The 18505-nt window shown below is 40.4% G+C and overlaps 1 protein-coding gene across 2 annotated transcripts; it reads right to left on the bottom strand.

The window, feature by feature from the left end:
• Nucleotides 1–1807: 1807 nt before the first annotated feature.
• On the bottom strand, nt 1808–18266 carry LOC115004821 (PHD finger protein 20-like). Of its 2 annotated transcripts, XM_029426521.1 has the most exons (18): nt 18185–18266; nt 16606–16685; nt 15694–15865; nt 15138–15222; nt 14890–14963; nt 14550–14781; nt 14329–14412; nt 13763–13822; nt 11971–12160; nt 11775–11878; nt 10824–10946; nt 10122–10208; nt 9896–10038; nt 8142–8241; nt 7174–7369; nt 6887–7085; nt 5318–5543; nt 1808–4677 (listed from the first exon to the last, which is right to left on the bottom strand). In XM_029426521.1, exons 2-18 carry the CDS (start codon nt 16683–16685, stop codon nt 4541–4543), a joined length of 2292 nt encoding a protein of 763 aa, XP_029282381.1. In that variant the 5' UTR covers nt 18185–18266; the 3' UTR covers nt 1808–4540. The 2 variants fall into 2 exon arrangements, with proteins under 2 accessions (XP_029282381.1, XP_029282382.1); XM_029426522.1 differs by lacking the exon at nt 13763–13822.
• Between the last annotated feature and the right edge of the window lie 239 nt (nt 18267–18505).

The following is an 18505-nucleotide window of genomic DNA, read 5'->3' as shown; positions in this document are numbered from 1 at the left end:
AAGAGGAACAATGCGAATTCCGTCCTGGTCGTGGAACAACAGACCAACTCTTTACTCTTGCAAGGATCCTGGAGGGGGCCTGGGAGTACGCCCATCCGGTCTACATGTGTTTTGTGGATCTGGAGAAGGCGTATGACCGGGTCCCCCGGGTGATACTGTGGGAGGTGCTGCGGGAGTATGGGGTGAGGGGTCACTTTTGAGGGCCATCCAATCCCTGTATGCCCAAAGCGAGAGTTGTGTCCGGGTACTCGGCAGTAAGTCGGACTCGTTTCCAGTGAATGTTGGCCTCCGCCAGGGCTGCGCTTTATCACCAATCCTGTTCGTGATTTTCATGGATAGGATATCGAGGCGTAGTCGTGGAGGAGAGGGGTTGCAGTTCGGTGGCCTGAGGATCTCATCGCTGCTCTTTGCAGATGATGTGGTCCTTATGGCATCATCGGTCTGTGACCTTCAACAGTCACTGGATCGGTACACAGCCGAGTGTGCAGCGGTTGGGATGAGGATCAGCACCTCAAAATCTGAGGCCATGGCTCTCAGCAGGAAACCGGTGGATTGCCTACTCCGGGTAGGGAATGAGCCATTACCCCAAGTGAAGGAGTTCAAGTACCTCGGGGTCTTGTTCGCGAGTGAGGGGACGATGGAGCGAGAGATTGGCCGGAGAATCGGAGCAGCGGGGGCGATACTGCAGTCACTTTACCGCACCGTTGTGACGAAAAGAGAGCTGAGCCAGAAGGCAAAGCTCTCAATATACCGGTCGATCTTCGTTCCTACCCTCACCTATGATCATGAAGGCTGGGTCATGTCCGAAAGAACGAGATCACGGGTACAAGCGGCCGAAATGGGTTTTCTCAGACGGGTGGCGTCTCCCTTAGAGATAGGGTGAGAAGCTCAGCCATCCGTGAGAGACTCGGAGTAGAGCCGCTGCTCCTTTACGTTGAAAGGAGCCAGTTGAGGTGGTTCGGGCATCTAGTAAGGATGCACCTGGGCGCCTCCCTAGGGAGGTGTTCCAGGCACGTCCAGCTGGGAGGAGACCCCGGGGAAGACCCAGGACTCGGTGGAGAGATTATATCTCCTCACTGACCTGGGAACGCCTCAGGATCCCCCAGTCGGAACTGGAGTATGTGGCCCGGAGAAGTGAAGATTAGGGTTCCTTATTGGAGCTGCTGCCCCCGCGACCCGATCCCGGATAAGCGGTAGACGATGGATGGATGGATGGATGGATAATGAAACATACATGAAGCTCAAACTACTAATCTAATAAACTAATAATTTAAGCGTCTTTGAGTTACAAGAAGCGCTATACAAGTCTAATGTATTGTTATTGTTATTATTATTATTATTATTATTATAATAATCTTTAATTTACAGATTGAGTGAAAACAAGAACTGAAGCTAATTATTAGCTAAAACAAAATGAATCCTTACTAATCGTGACGTGAAGTCATAACCATGTTGATGTTTCTGGAAGTGTTGGGGGTTGATTATGACTTGAAGAAGGGTTTACATCAACAAAATGAAACTGAAAATAATGAATTTTGAACCTGGCTTTATCTAAAGTTCAGATTTATCTTGTGCTAATGAATGCAAATGAGCACATTTTTAATAAGATAATGCCTATAACAACTGCATATAATCTCAACTGGGGAAGTTTCCTGGTGATGTCTATGAGTTAAAGTTGTCTCCCATTAATACTAAACTGAACAGAGTTTGGTTGGCAGATCATCAGAACATCTGAGGTGTGTGGGGTTCCTCAGTATTTCTAAAATCCTGTCGCTGTTATACACAAAAAACGCGACACATCCTCCACACAGATGGGAACTTGATCATTTTATTCAAAGTTAGAATTCATCAGAAATGTTATCTTCATGCTTTAAACAAGAATACAAAATAAAACATTGACTTTTGTCTTTGCAGCTTAATGTGCGTGAACTTGTGTTGCCTTCAGGCGCGTCCTCATCACCTCGGAAAATCATGTGTTTGCGTTCAGGTGGATGCGTTATATGATAACTGCAGGTGAGCTGCAACTCGCAACTTAAAAGAAAATCAAGGCTGAAGACTTTTCTGTTTGTTGCTGCTTTTCATTAAATCAAATACGTATTCATATCTTACACATCACTGTTTCCTTATCTTGTAGTTTATACCAGTCTTATTCTATTTTAGCTTGTTTTTAATTTCTGTTCTCTTGGTTCTTTAATGACTGTTTTTAAAATGCATTTAAATGTCATTTTATTATAATGCGTCTCTTTTGCATGTCCTAATGTTTTGAATGTTTCTGTAAAGCACTTTGAATTGCCTTGTTTGAAATCTTCTATATAAATAAACTTGCCTTGAACAAGACGTCACTGTAGGCAAAAAAAAACAGATCTGGGGATGAACTCAGAACTGATTTGTCCGAGTTGTCGAGGCCCGCCTGAACGCATCATGAACTGAACTGTAAAATAAAATAGCATCAAAACTGAAACAAATTAAGTTTCACAATAATTAAAGAGAAGCAACAAGAAGCTCTGCGTTCTTCAAACACATCAGAGTTAACCAACCTGACTCATAACCAACCTTTCTATGAAAATAAATCTACAGCTTTATACAATTAGCTTCTTATACAAGTGTATAAAACATTCACCTTGACATATTTACACTTACAATTAGTTTTTTTGTCACAACAGAGGAACGTTTTGCTGGTTAATTAGACAGAAAACAGTTTATTAGACTGGCCTCATAAGAAATACTAACAATACTCTTCATCTGTGATGAATTCTTTCTACATACAGAGATGAATATGAGAGTTTAGATTGAACTAAAAAAAATATAACTCACATATGACAAGAGAGATGCAGCTGAAAGCTAAAAAAATCACTAAATGAACCAGTGAGCGGAAATTATCTTGTTACATATACAGTTCCCAAATGTCAAGAATGAACGTCCATGCTCATTAAAACATTGCTTTTAAGAATGCATTTCTTCGTAAAGTCAGAAAGACATTTAGCAGAAACAAATTGAAAGCACCGATATAAATCTAGAAAAATTCACCTAACACCTGAAAAACTAATTCCAGAGGGAGAAAAAAGGGAAATAAAATAAAGGAAGTACTGAACTGAGCTTGTAACCTTGAGGCAAAGTCAGAACTCTGAACCCATAACGTCTTTTATAAATCATCTGTACAGCCATCTGTATGGTACGGTGTATTGAGATTAAAAAGGGACAGTTTAGTCCAAAATCAGAAATACGCACTTGGATACTTTATGGATTTCAGCTTTAAAGTTTGTCCTAAATAACGGCCCGGTCACACCAGCGTTTCAAAACGGTGACATTTTGCTGCAAAATCCATTCATTTCAAAGGAATCGCCGCGTAAATCGGCTAAAGATTTTCACTGCAAGTTTAACTTTGGCGAACATAAGACACGTTTGACCAATAGCAAGTCGTGCTGACAGAGCTGAGCTTTGTGGGAACGGAGAGTCACAATAAAAAAAGCTCACGTAGCTTATTAGCTCCAGGTGTGGTTGTCGGTGTATAATCTGCTCCACAGCGGCGTACAAATGTGTCTTTTAAATTAAAAATGCTAACCTTTTTTAGCGACCAAGCTAACTCTCAGTTCTGTTAAATCAAGTGTGAATATCTTTCAGTTTGCTGCCTTTTATTAAATTAAATAATTATTTGTTTCTTGCACTGCAATTTTTATTCTTGTATTATATACTCGTCTTATTCTACCTTAGATTGTTTGTTTTATTTTCAATTCTCTTTTCAATGACATGATGCGTGCAGAGGAAATGGCAGCGTGTTAGTGGTCACCAAGCTCTTTGAAGCAAATATTTTGCGATCGCGCACAAATGGATTTTTCTGTTGTGACCAGAACCTTAAAAATAATGTTTTCACTTTCTTTCTTTTTGTGATAAAAAATGTATCCAGTACAATTACCAAGTCTCTGCCTTGAAAGCATTACTGCGGGAATCTTTTGACAAAATCCTCATGTCTTCAAAGATCTATCCAAATCCTTTAGATGTGTTTGTGAGCTTTGTCACATTTTGATGTCGTCACAGTTTGTCAGCTTGGATGGCTGCTAGAAAATGACGTATGCTAACACTAAACTGTAAACTTTGTCCGATGCTAATGACAACACATGCAGTTAAGTTCAATGAGCCATCCAAACAAATAAAAGTCATTGTGTCCCGGCTGATCTAAATCAATCAATAATCAAACCTGCCATGAGCATGTGGTTGAACATACAGAGTTCTGCCGGAGCATTTTGGGAAATGTTCTGGTACCTTTGAGAAATTTAACAAAAGAGAATCACCTGTTCAGTCACAACCAAAAACGTCGTCATCCTCGATGTGTTGTAGTGCATCTTTTCTCCACCAGAGGCGGCGCTGCTGTCCAGTGACTGTGTGGAAACAAACCACAGTTTTCTCCCCAGAGTGTCGACTCGCTCTCCACAAGTCTGTCTAGTCGTGTGCCAGCCCCGTCAGTCTGTCTGTCTGCTCCTATTGGCTAGCAGCGACTTGCAGGGTCACAGGTTAGGGGTCAGAGTTTAGGGAGTGGAAAGTGTCAGCGCCAGACCGACAGGTGTCTCACAGTGCACAGGTCACGCAGGAGCCGCCTGATTCGCTGTTTGAGCTGCGGGAGGCGGGACAAAGGGTCCGGAGGCTCAAGTTCTCCGGAGTGGTCCAGCCAGGACTCTAACACTGGAGAGAGAGAACAAGAGAGAGAAAGAGAGAGAGCGAGAGAGAGCGAGAGAGAGAGAGAGAGAGAGATAGAGATAGAGATAGAGAGAGAACAAGAGAGAGAAAGAGAGAGCGAGAGAGAGAGAGAGAGATAGAGAGAGAACAAGAGAGAGAGAGAGACAGAGAGAGAACAAGAGAGAGCGAGAGAGAGAGAGATAGAGGGAGAGCGAGAGAGAGACAGAGAGAGAACAAGAGAGCGAGAGAGAGAGAGATAGAGGGAGAGCGAGAGAGAGATAGAGAGAGAACAAGAGAGAGCGAGAGAGAGAGAGAGAGAGAGAGAGAGAGAGAGAGAGAGAGAGATAGAGGGAGAGCGAGAGAGAAACAGAGAGAGAACAAGAGAGAGCGAGAGAGAGAGAGAGAGAGAGATAGAGGGAGAGCGAGAGAGAGACAGAGAGAGAACAAGAGAGAGCGAGAGAGAGAGAGAGATAGAGGGAGAGCGAGAGAGAGACAGAGAGAGAACAAGAGAGAGAGAGAAAAAAAAGTTGTTTTTGAAAAGCTAGTTTAACATGTTTTCAAGTGTAAATAAGCAGGCTTGGCTGTAATGGTGTGTGAGTGTGAGTGTGAGTGTGAGTGTGTGTGTGTGTGTGTGTGTGTGTGTTACCGTCCAGCTCTCGCTCTATCAGGTCCATCCTGGCGCTGATCTGATGGTGAAGAGTCTCGACGTGCTCCAGCAGGTTCAGCTGACACTCGGCCTCCGACGCGGGACGAGGCTCCCCTGTGTGTGTCCGAGTGTGTGTGTGACTCTCTCTTTTTATGCTGGGTGTGTCTGTGTGCATCACAGTGTTTGCATCAGCTGGTTTCTTGTCGACATCTTCAGGCTTTATTTCCTACAAAAACAGAATCAGAATTCCTGCTTCATCACGTCAAAGATGGCCACCACAGAACAGATAAGATGGTTAAGATAAAACAACAAACAAGTGAAGCAGGAGGAAGAAGTGAAGAAACTGAGAGAAGGGACGCTTTTATTTGATAACACGTTTTCTGAAGCTCTCTCCACAGCTCTCACACTCACTGAGCAGCAGCAGGTATAAATAGTCCCACATTTACGAGCCCAGAGCCTTAAAACTGGTACTCACTGGTCTCATAGCAACAGCAGGATCCTGCTTAGTGCTGCGAACATGAAGTACTGCTTCTACTAAAGGTCTGAGTTTCTGAGGTTTTTTTACACCACACTTCCCATGCCTTACGTCACCTGTGGTTGACATAAACTGCCAAGTCACACTTTGTTCATTCAGGGGAATGAGTGAGATAACACAGAAACACATCACTATGGAACATGTGAAGGAAAACTGGAACTGGAACTTCAAAACCTGCTTTCATAAATTGTCAGCTCTGTGAGAATGTAATGAGACACAGTGGTGCTTTGAGCACATGTTGATGTTAGCATATATAATGTTTACAGTTTTTGAGATATTTCACTCGAAACCCTCAAATGTCAACCTCAGGGTGCTGACACTCAAGAAAAAGTCATTAGGATTCATCATCTGGGACCCTGAAATGTTGTGCTAACAAGTAGATTCTGAGATATTTCACAGGATAAGTGAAAAATTGCAGACCAACGGACGCTGCTATCCCTCGAGCCACTGGCATGGATAGAACTCTTCATACACGTTTAATCCAGAGTTGGGTATGTGTGTGTGTGTATATATATATATATATATATATATATATATATATATATATATATATATATATATATATATATATATATATATATATATATATATATATATATATATATACACACACATATATATATATATACACACACACACACATATGTATATCTTTCTTTCAGAACTGCTTGTACTTGAACTGCAAATGTGTGTTGTATATTTTTAGTGTTGTTTTATATGATAACTTTAAAGTGTAAATGTAAAGTGCTCTATAAATAAAATGTATTATTGTTATAATTATATCACTGTCATTGTATGAAATATTTGCAAACTTGTTTTGTTCATAATGATCGAGTCTGTTTATTTATATCGACTGATACTGTTACATTATATACATGATCACCAGCATCCACATTTCCTTCCAACACATTATAATAGTTAAAAGATGAGGGATGCTGATGACAGAAACTTCATGTGGTTATCAAAGTGTAAATGTAAAGAATTAAACTTTATTTAAATATGAACTCAGATCTGCATCCTGTCAAAGTGTTTACCTTCTGCTCAGCGTCCTGCTCCTGCCTTTCCATTTCTCTCTCCTCTGCTTTTTCCCATGATGCTCCGGGCTTCTGGTAGCAGTGCTCGCTGCTGACGTAACAGACGGGGGTCTCTCCTCTCGGGCTGGACGTCAACCTCGACCCCTCCTCTCGTCTCCATGGCAACTTCCACAGCTGCAGGTCAGGGTGGGACGGAGAGCTGGGTGGACAGACGGAGAAACGGGCTGAATGTACGTGTCCGTGGACTCAAACGGATAAACCGAGTCACATGACGTAGCTGTACTCACTGTAACAGGCTGACTTTGAGCTGCAGCCCACTGACGACCTGACTGAGGCCATGTGTGTGTGCCAGCAGACTGCTGGTGTGTGAGATCTTAGAGGCGTTGACCTCCGAGTAGTTCTCCTTCACGCACGACAGGCCGAACATGTGGCCAGATATCAGCAAGTCAGGTTCTGACAGGAAGCGCTGAGCCCGCCGCCACCCTAAACGTGACACACACACACGCTAAACTTGTCAGTTTTTCTATAGATTATTACTCTGTGAATTTTGCCATCTTAAGTAGTTATGTGAAAAACAATAATCAAAGCAGCGAGTGTCATCTGGATCATGAATCGTGGCTGCGCCTGTTGCCGTGTTCCTGCCTGAAGCACACGTTATTATATTTCTGTCACTTGGATTGTCTAGGTTGTATTTGTACTATGTTGTTTATCCTGTACACACGACATCTATGGCACGTCTGTCCGTCCTGGGAGAGGGATCCCTCCTCAGTCTCTCTCTGAGGTTTCTTACATTTTGCCCCTTTAATTATGGGGTTTCTTTTAGGGAGTTTTTCCTTGTGCGGTGCGAGGGTCTACGGACAGAGGGTCTAAGGACAGAGGGTCTAAGGACAGAGGGTCTACGGACAGAGGGTCTAAGGACAGAGGGTCTAAGGACAGAGGGTCTACGGACAGAGGGTCTAAGGACAGAGGGTCTAAGGACAGAGGGTGTAAGGACAGAGGGTGTAAGGACAGAGGGTGTAAGGACAGAGGGTCTAAGAACAGAGGGTCTGAGGACAGAGGGTCTAAGGACAGAGGGTCTACGGACAGAGGGTCTAAGGACAGAGGATCTAAGGACAGAGGGTCTAAGGACAGAGGGTCTGAGGACAGAGGGTCTAAGGACAGAGGGTGTCGTATTCTGATGTGTCTTTTGTGATATTGGGCTATATAAATACAATTTGATTGATCAAGTGTCCTCACACACAGAGAGAGCTCCTACCTGCAGTGTGTCTGCAATAGTAGCAGGTGTAGTTGTGCGGGACGTTGTCTTCATATAAGCCCATACAGGTGCCATGCTGCCAACACAGACACGACTCACACTGCAGACAAACACAGACAAGTTAGAAAAATAATAAAATACTGTTCAAAGATCCATCACTGTATCTGTGTTACTGATCACTTCACAACTGCTATGGACAGAGGGAATGATTACATCGCCCCATAACTGCATTCTGTCACAGAAGCAGAAAACATACGTACATGTTGGAGAAGGAATCTTTCAAAAAGGTATATGTGGACAGAGACGCAAACACAGCTTACAAAGTAAGTAATTCCATTAGTAACTTGTTCAAAAAGATTGGACACAGATAATAGTAATAATAACAACAATAATAACACCAACAATAATAACAACAATAATACTAAAAACAATAGTAGTAATAATAATAATAATACTAACAACAATAATAATAACAACAATAATAACAATACTAACAACAATAATAATAACAATAATAACAATACTAACAACAATAATAACAATACTAACAAAAATAATAATAACAATAATAACAATACTAACAACAATAATACTAACAACAATAATAATACTAACAATAATACTAACAACAATAATAATAACAATAATAATAATAACAATACTAACAACAATAATAATAACAACAATAATACTAACAACAATAATAATAACAATAATAATACTAACAATAATAATAATAATAACAACAATAACAACAATACTAACAATAATAACAACAACAATACTAACAACAATTATAATAATAATAATAATAATAACAATACTAACAACAATAATAACAATAATAACAATACTAACAATAATACTAACAATAATAATAACAATAATAATACTAATACTAACAACAATAATAATACTAACAATAATAACAATAACAACAATACTAACAACAATAATAATAACAATAATAACAACAATAATACTAACAACAATAATAATAACAATAATAACAAAAATAATAATAATAACAATACTAACAACAATAATACTAACAACAATAATAATACTAACAATAATACTAACAACAATAATAATAACAATAATAACAATAATAACAATACTAACAACAATAATAATAACAATACTAAGAACAATAATACTAACAATAATACTAACAATAATAATAATACTAACAACAATAGTAATAACAATAATAACAACAATAATAATAATAACAATACTAACAACAACAATAATAATAATACATAATAATAACAATAATAACAATACTAACAACAATAATAACACAACAATAATAACAACAACAATGACAATAATAATAATAATAACAATAATAATAATAACAATACTAACAACAACAATAATAATAACAACAACAACAATAACAATAATAATAATAACAATAATAATAATGATGCTTGGTTTACTGCTGACTTGCAAAATTCATCCAACATAAAAAACAATACTCTTTACACCTACACCCCAAAATCTAGAAAGATATAAGATGTAAAAAAGATAGAAGTATAATCATCTCATTAAAGCAGCTCAAAAAGGTTTTTCAGTGGTGAGTTCAAGAACTTTGCAAGTAACATCGAAAATTATTAATCAATTTCTACAAAAGAAAAAAGCGTCCACAAAACTTCCATCTGCTTCACCTGCACAGGTATTTTCTTTACCCTCTCTGTATTTCTATCTGCTCCTGTTCAACAGTTGTTTGTGTGCGTGCGTCTTACCTGGATCATGAAGTCGTTCTCCTCGTCCACCTCGCACACACACCTCACCACCTCACACTCCTCTGTTTCCATAGCAACAGGCCAAGACGACGTGTCCTCCCCGCTCTCTGCTGTTAGCGTCGACCAGTCGCTGCCGTCGTCAGCTGAAAGGGAGACGTCCAGAGGTTAGAGGAGATTTCAAATCAAAACTTTTTATTTTGTTTTTTGCGTAAATAAGAGTTCCCACCTTGCGTGTGTGTGTTTTCGTGTTCAGGGGAGAGCTTCACACTGATCTGAGGTCGGTCTGAGTTCTCATCATCACTGCTGCAAAGTCCTGACGTAAAAAAGAAACAGTACAATAAGTACTCACACAACACAGTCGTTGTTCTAATACTCTTAAAAGTACTAATAATACAGATTAATCAGCTACAGCAGAGGTTCTCAAACGGGGAGGCGCAAAAGAGTTTAAAGGTTCAATGTATAAGATGTGCAAGATGTGCCAGCTCTGCCGACCTCTCTCCTCCCTGGGGGGCTGCTCTCCTGGCTGCGCCACCACCGGGAAGGTGAGAAGAACATGCGGGTCGTTTTCTAGTTTGGATTTAGTCCAATACACAAACTAACGCAACGCTACACGAATTAACATTAGTGCCCAGTGAACACAGATGAATGAACATGAAACCTTTAGCAGGGGCGTGGAGGGAGGGATTGGGGGCAAAGATACTGAGTGAGGTGAATTGTCAAAAATAAAACAACAACAACAGGAAGTTAGTTATTGTAGTTTGGCACGCTGATTTAACCGTTGCAGAGGCTGTGACAGTGTGAAGTGTAACTTTTGTATTTTTCAACCTGGACACTGCTTCTTTGCTCGTGTAACCGTCTAAAACACTGTGTCCCAGTTCTGGGTCCGTATCCTTCTGAAGGATGTGGCCAATGAATGACTGACTCTCACCTGACTGACTTTTCTTCTTCTTTTTCTTCTTTTTCTTCTTCTTTAGTTTGACTCTCAGGAAGTTCTTTCTCTCCTTTCTGTCCCGTTCTCCCGTTTTCTCCCCCTCTCCTTCATTCTTCACTTCTGCTTACAGACAGGCAGGTGAGACGGGTAAGAAACAAACTGTGGAAGCTGAACTCTTTGTTAATCCTTGTGCACACATCCCTTTAAAAAAGTTGCTCTGATGTCCTTAGAGGACACATTTGATGATTTTTCCAATTTTACTGAGTAAAATCTTTAACAAACTTCTATCCTGATAATAACGACCAAAGTCATTAATTTTCAGAATTTTAAACCTTTAAATGCCAATTTAACATGATGCCATGTGTGTTATTGAAGAAAACAAAACAAATTATCTATTTACTAAATACAAGGGAAACATTTCTTTAACAGTCTGGGATATTTCAATGATGAGCAACAACATTGATTTTGATCCATTGCATCAAACACATAATACAGCAGCAGTGCCCCTCGTGGAAACCATGGGAACAGCACGTGTTTGCTCCGAAGGGCAAACATCAGAAAACGGCTCAATTTGGTGGAAAACAGTAAAAAGTACAATTTTGAAAGCAAGGCTCCAGATTGAAGCCTGATATGATAGAAAGCATGAATTATTCTGTAATGGTTGTGTGTTCAAATATTGTGGTTTTAATGGGTTTCAATCAATCAAGGCTGTGAGTTTATTATAGACTTATTATAGGAGCTGAGGTTCAACTTCTAATTCAGGAAATAGAAAAGAAAACTCACACCTTTGCTAAAATGTTTGCCCTGCGCATTAACACAGCCAACATGATCAAAAACAAAAAATACTCTTAGTGAGGCATAAGGGTTAAGATACACTTTTAAATAAACACAAAGATGAACCACATTTTAACGTTCCATTAAAACTTGGACGGGTTGTTGTGGTCCTACCTGTTCCCATGAGCTCTCTGTTGTCACGGTGACAGGGGCTGTTCTGGTCCTCACTCTTCCTCTCCGACATGAAGTCGCCGCCCTGAGAAGATGACCGCTTCCTCCTACAACAGCAGCAGCAGTCAGTGAAACACAAAACTTAGACACAACTTTGCTCCTGCTGACTTCCTGTGAAGCTCTGGGACCGTCGACCCACCTCGGTGCCTCCAGCTGTTCGTCCAGCTGTTCGTCCAGCTGCTGGTCGGAGTGGTAGTACTTGATGTGGTAGTGCAGCAGACTCGCCTTCCTGAACGACTTGGTGCAGCCGGCTGCGGGACACTTGAAGGGGTTGTGGTCCAACTCAATGGAGAGAATGGGAGGTGGCTGGTTCTTTATCACCCTGTACACTGAGAGAGGAGAGGAGAGTAAAGAGAAGCTAGGTTTCCATCCAAATGTATCGCAAATGTTAACCGAATTTCGAGAAAATCGGCAAGAGAAAATGCAAAAAATGAATGCTCATTTCCATCCACTAGCGTTGTGGGTATCATCGCAGAAGAAGAGAGCGTAATTACAAGAGCGCTAGTCAAACCTCCAACGGTAAAAACACAAAGTAGAAGAATGCATGTAAATATTTCATGTATTAATGTGAAGAAGGTTACATCAGATCTGTGAGGAGCGATCAGGAGAATATGTTTCACATGCTTATGTATGTCATCATTTATTTGATACTTAGCACCGAGTGTAGAAACTTTTTTGCAATAAAATTTGCTAGGATTTTCTCAAAGTTTCAGGTTTTTATAGGCAAATTGAAAATAAAACAGGTGGATGGAAACGCACCTAGTGTGTGTGTTTTGTAGTTTCAAGATATTGTCAACAGTTACAGAGAAGCAGTCATTGGCTATGAACGCTCATTTAACATGTGCAACAAAAAATAAAATATAAAAAAAAGTGCAGAAGTTAAAATGCAGGGATTAAATATAACATACAGTATAAAATATACATATAAAATTGCAAAATGAATAAATAGAAATGTAGTAAATGTAAGTATAATGAGAAGTGATACACTGCCCGTCCCAAAACAAAAGTTGCACTAATGTTTCGTTGGACCGCCTTTAGCTTTGAGTACAGAACGCATTCGCCGCGGCATCTTTCGATGAGCTTCTGCAATGTCACAACATTTACTTCCGTCCAGAGCTGCATTACATTTCCGCCAAGATTTTGTATTGATGATGAGAGAGAGGCTCGAGGCATGATGGGTGCATCACTTCATCCGCCTCTCTTCTCACCCTGATGCGCCCATCACTCTGGAACAGGGTACATCTGGATTCACATGACCTTCTTCTTGCTCCAGAGTCCTCTCTAGCAAATTGAACACACAGGATCCGTCTTCCCACATGGTTGTTTAAGAAATGAGAAGCTACTCACCGCATCAGCTCGGGTTAAATAACTTGTTGCCAGCAGAAACATATTAATCACTGCAGTATTTATCCAATGGAAGCTCTCATCGATTTACTTAGTTAAAACCAAGTGGTGACTTTTTCTTTTATGCGGGCAGTGTATATTTATATACACAGAGATGTCACATAGCAAAGTGTGCAGCAAACATCTGGTCATTATTTGGTTTATATATTCTTTGCAGTCAACATTTTGCCAATTTTAGATTCTAATAAATTCCTGTCTCGCTGCAACTTGTGTTTAATATTTGAGAACTTTGGCTTCTTTTTTTGAATAACATGTTTATATAAAACTCAAAGTGAGCTTTCATAGAAATACTTGTTTTGTGCGGACCAACAGAACTCATGTAATGTATCTACACTTGAAACATTTAAAATGATACCCAGCTGTTTGGGATGTGTACCGTATGTGCTTTAATCCTTAATAAATGATAAGGCGCAGACGCATGACTTACAGTACCTAAGCCCTCATTTACAATATAACTGTACAGTTTGTATGCAGTGTTTGTGTTTATGTGGAGCATAATGTTTTGTATAGTTTGTCAGTGCTCTTACGTGGCTCTCTGCTGAATTTGTGAGTGGTGGGCAGGTGGGCCTGGCGCTCCAACAGGACGTCTGAGAAAGATTGAGATAAACAGACAGAGCGTGCGGTTATAGGAGGACTAAAGAAATAAACATCATTTATAGCAATAACTATTGAATCAGTCCAGATAGAGGACGAGTCGTTGCTTCTTTTCTCCTCTCAAAAACTACACTTGAAAAGTTGAGCCATCCTCAGTTTGCAGAATAGCCAATAATGTTATTATATTATTTTCCATACAGGTCAGTAAACATCTCTCTTGTGATGGATAAAGGGTATTGGAAATACATGCAGCGTAATGTCATGTATTATGTATTAATTAAATGCACAATATTTAATCTTCTGCCACTAGGGGTCTCTCAATCAAAGAAATAACAAAAGATGGAGTTTGGTGGCGTCGTGTAGCAGCGGTGCATCATGGGAGTTCATCAGGTCAGTCAGGTTGTCCTTGTTAGGATTCCTTCAGTGTTCATCGTTCAGGAGGTTTTTATCCACAGAGGCCTCCTGTAATTATTCGTGTCTGAAAGTCTCTGATGTTTACCTTTGTCGATGGAGGCGGGGTCAGGAGGAGCGGGCTGGGTGGAGTCGGCTGTGATTGGCTGATTCTGAGCTCCACCGCTTCTACCTGGAAGAGGAGAAATTCATTAGTATTAGCTGCATGATTGTAGACGATGAAAGATTTAAAGGCATTTACCTCACCTACAAATTGAACACTTTGATTATATAATCAGACAGACATGTAGAATAACTATGTTAACTTACCGTCATCTGCTTTCTTCTTTGCTGGTGGATGGGAGGATGAAGGTTCTGCTTTCCTCTTCCTCTCCTCCTCCTCAGCTCCTTCCTTCTCCTCTGATGTCACGTTCTCCATTTCTTCCTCCTTCCTCTCCTCCTCTCTCTCTCCACCATCCTCCTCCTCCTCCTCCTCCTCCTCCTCACTCTCACCTTCCTCCCATCCCTCGCTTCCCACCGCACTCTTCTCAGATCTGGACTTCTGTGCCACCACACACACAAAACAAACAAACAAAACACTTAAGATCAGAGGAGTTTTGATTGGAGCAGCAAATCAGATGATGACCAATGGGAATGTAGCATTTCTTACTTCCTGGAATGGTTTGACCTTAGTGGGCTTCACAGTCAGAACCACGCCGTCGTAGAAGCGCACTTTGTAGGAGTCTGACACACACACACACGCGCACACGCACACGCACACACACACACACACACACACACACACACACACACACACACACACTTGATTTTCTGTGGATTGACTCATCTATTATTCAACATGTCATTTAAATGTACAGTAAGGTAACATCTGGTGTAAAAGCTGAAGTTGAAACTCACCGTCCTTGTTGACTCTGAGGATTTTGGCCGGGTAGAAACGACAGTCTGTCCAACAGGCCAAAACCTTCGTACCGGAAACGAACATCTGAGACAAGTGAGAGAAAAATGAGTCCAACAAAGTAAACAGAGACTGACACTAACTATAGACTATTCTTATATGTTGTGTCAATGAAAACCTTTCGGTTCGGACAAAAAGTGACAAAGACACAACAGGACTCATGAAACGTAAAGATTAAGTTGAGTTACAGACATTATTAGTTATGTAAAGGAAAAGGAGTTTGAAAGGGAGACTGGCACACAGCCTGGTCCCGTCTGTAGGAAACATTTCTGCCTGAAGAAAACCTACATACCTGTAGTCCCAGCTAACACACGAATAACACCAGACATTATTATAACACCAGACATGCCTTCATGGAACACTTCACATTACCTTTACCTAAAAAATAATGCTTTAAATAAAACTGTAAAGTAATAAATAAAACTGTAATGTATTAAATAAAACTCTCTCTCTCTCTCTCTCTCTCTCTCAAAAACACACAAACACACTGTGTCGTACTGGATGTGAGTGTGGTGGATTCAGGCCCTGCTTCCTCAGGCTGACTCGCTCCAGCGGCCGCAGGTACGGTGAGGTCCAATGAAACCATTCGTTGTGTCGCCGGCTCCACTGGCGGTAATGGACCTGGATGCGCTCTTTGTCGTAGTCAATTTTCTCAATCGTAGCTGCGTACCTGACAGGATAACAACATGATGGAGGTTAAAACAGTTTGATTAAACAATGATTATTGAGTGTATTCACAATAACTCCCAACCTTGTTCAGTTGTAACACGTAAAAAAAACAGTCTGATACCGCGAAATGGTCTTCTTTACTTGGCGCAGGTCATCTTCTTGCTTCCTCCACTTCCGTACCATTGATTCATTAATGTTGAATTCTCTCGCAGCTGCTCTATTCCCATGTTCTACTGCGTGACTGATAGCCTTGAGTTTGAAGTCCGCGTCGTAAGCGTGTCTCTTGACAGGTGCCATTTTGGGGTCCTTATACACACACACTGTAATATTATGGTGAAGCACAGTATGTATTACTCCGCGACGCGGACTACGGTAGCCGTAATGCTGCAAGCGGTGTGGCTTTGTAGTTTACCAAAGTCGTACTAAAACATTTTGACAGAGCGCCGTGTACCACACAAAATCGCTTCGTGATCAGTAACCACAACCAGAATTAATCCATATATAAAGCGCTCCGGATTATAAGGCGCACTGTCGCTTTTTGAGAAAATTAAAGGCTTTTAAGTGCGCCTTATAGTGCGGAAAATACGGTAAATGTAATTACCAACCAGACCAGAAGACAGCTGGACATATATATTGTTATTTTGTGTGTGTGTGTGTGTGTGTGTGTGTGTGTGTGTGTGTGTGTGTGTGTGTGTGTGTGTGTGTGTGTGTGTGTGTGTGTGTGTGTGTGTGTGTCCACACCAGTTCTTGTGGCGGTCTCGGGCTTCTAGCTGAGCTCCAACCTCAAAGGTGATTCCTGACCTGTCCGGGGGAGTCTTCATCTGGCACAAAGAGAAAAACAACTATTATAAATGTATTTTTTCTGTCTTATACATATTTACACGACAAAGTTTGTTCTACGGTTAGTGGACAGTCCTTCTTATATATTTTATATTTCATATGTCTGTTTATTTGAGCCTGAAACACTTTGATTGCTCAAAAGTGTGTCTGGTGTCACTCTGTGTAAACGTTGTTCTTGTGCATTTAGGTAAGAGCTTTGTCATCAACATGAATCTGTCCAACAACACACTAAGCTCTGTCAGCAAAGAAGAGAACAATGTTAACTTTGCATTCTTTGCAATGTTTATGTTGCTTTAAATGCCAACATGTGCAGAATAGAGATCAACATAGGCCGTCTCGCTGACTTCAACAAATTTCCAGAGTCTGCAAATACAAATACACAATTCAACAAGTTCGCAAGGGACCAAAAACACATGTTTGGAGGACTTCCTGAGAGATTCCTCCTGAAAATGAAGTAGTAAAACTGGCTTTGGCATTTTAATAATGCCCTTATTTTTTAATATTAAAGTCTTCCAAGGCATTTTCTTTTTTATCCGTCAAAGTTGACCATTCATAAAAAGACCAATTCCAATTGATGTTGAGATAATTTAAATTCAAATGCCAAAATCAAGTTTTCCAATTTTATTTTCAAGGTTGTACATAGAAAAACAGCGTTTGAACTTGTAAAGTTAAGAAATATTTTTAATTGATAACAACATTAAGATAAGAGTCGTTTCAGAGCACATACTGTACTGTTTTAAAGGTTACGTCAACTGTACGTTTACTTACGTGATGACAGGACGTAAGACATAACGGTTGAAGCAAAACTTTTTAGTTTAGCTTTTCATAAATAAATATAAAGACTGAATAACGACTTAGACGTGCGAGTGAAAAGGTCAAAACTCAAGCATCGTGTAATCAATCAAAGAAACTATTATATTTATTTACTGACGTTTCAGTTTATGATCCGTTAGCTTCTTCTGAGAAAAAAGCTGATTGGCTCGCAAGCCACTGAGGACGTATATTCAGTTCTCATTGGCCGTCAATACTGTCAGTCAAAAAAGAAAAGAAAAATAAGAGTCCCGCCCCTCAATCAAATATTTGACAGTAGCTAAAATGCTAATGCTAATCTGTGTTAGCTCCAAAGAGCAGCAAGAAATGACACAATACGACACGCAAAAATGCTTCAGATTCACACGTTCGTAAACTACGCCTGCTTCGAAAAGGAGACAACGAAATATTTGACGCTGTTCATTAAGCTTGCCCAGTTAAAAAGAGTAGTTCTCCTCTCCATTGACTCTGAGCAGATAAGCTAATACAGCTAACCGTTAGCCTCTGCTGAGGTGAAGTAGCTCTGTGAAATGTCACAGTGAAAGCAGCGAGTTCAATGTCGCCCTACGGGCTGTCATGGGAGCAGGCACCTTTATAAAACTGTCCCCGCTGCTCAAACGTAATTATGAGCGTTAAAATGTGTAAATGACAATCACAAAAGCTTGTTTACCTCTTGCGCTACTTTTGCACTGCACTCTCTTCATCGCACTGTGATGCCCGCAGAGCGCATGCGCGAATGGAGACGGTCAGCGGAGGCTTTTAGGAGAGACTGATATCGCTATGATTCTTCCCTAGTTGATTATTTACATTAGGACAATATTTTTTTGTATGACCAGGTTTTTTTTAAAATGTTATGTTTGAATGTGCAAAAAAAATTGACATTATTAATGCTAACTTTTGGTGAATTGAGGATAAATCAAAGTGAAGTAAAATAAACTATGTATTTTGGATGTTTTTGGTCCACTAGCTGACTAGCCCGACAGAATACATG

This window comes from Cottoperca gobio, unplaced genomic scaffold (assembly GCF_900634415.1).
Source record: "Cottoperca gobio unplaced genomic scaffold, fCotGob3.1 fCotGob3_192arrow_ctg1, whole genome shotgun sequence".
In the NCBI taxonomy this organism is placed as follows: domain Eukaryota; kingdom Metazoa; phylum Chordata; class Actinopteri; order Perciformes; family Bovichtidae; genus Cottoperca; species Cottoperca gobio.
This window is presented reverse-complemented; position numbering and strand designations above follow the sequence as displayed.

Coding starts and splice junctions, on each gene's coding strand:
- LOC115004821 (XM_029426521.1), bottom strand. CDS start 16,685: ATGAAGACTCCCCCGGACAGGTCAGGAATCACCTTTGAGGTTGGAGCT. Junction 11,879..11,970: donor GAACAGCTGGAGGCACCGAG/GTGGGTCGACGG, acceptor CTGCTGTTGTAG/GAGGAAGCGGTCATCTTCTC. Junction 10,947..11,774: donor CAGAGAGCTCATGGGAACAG/GTAGGACCACAA, acceptor GTCTGTAAGCAG/AAGTGAAGAATGAAGGAGAG.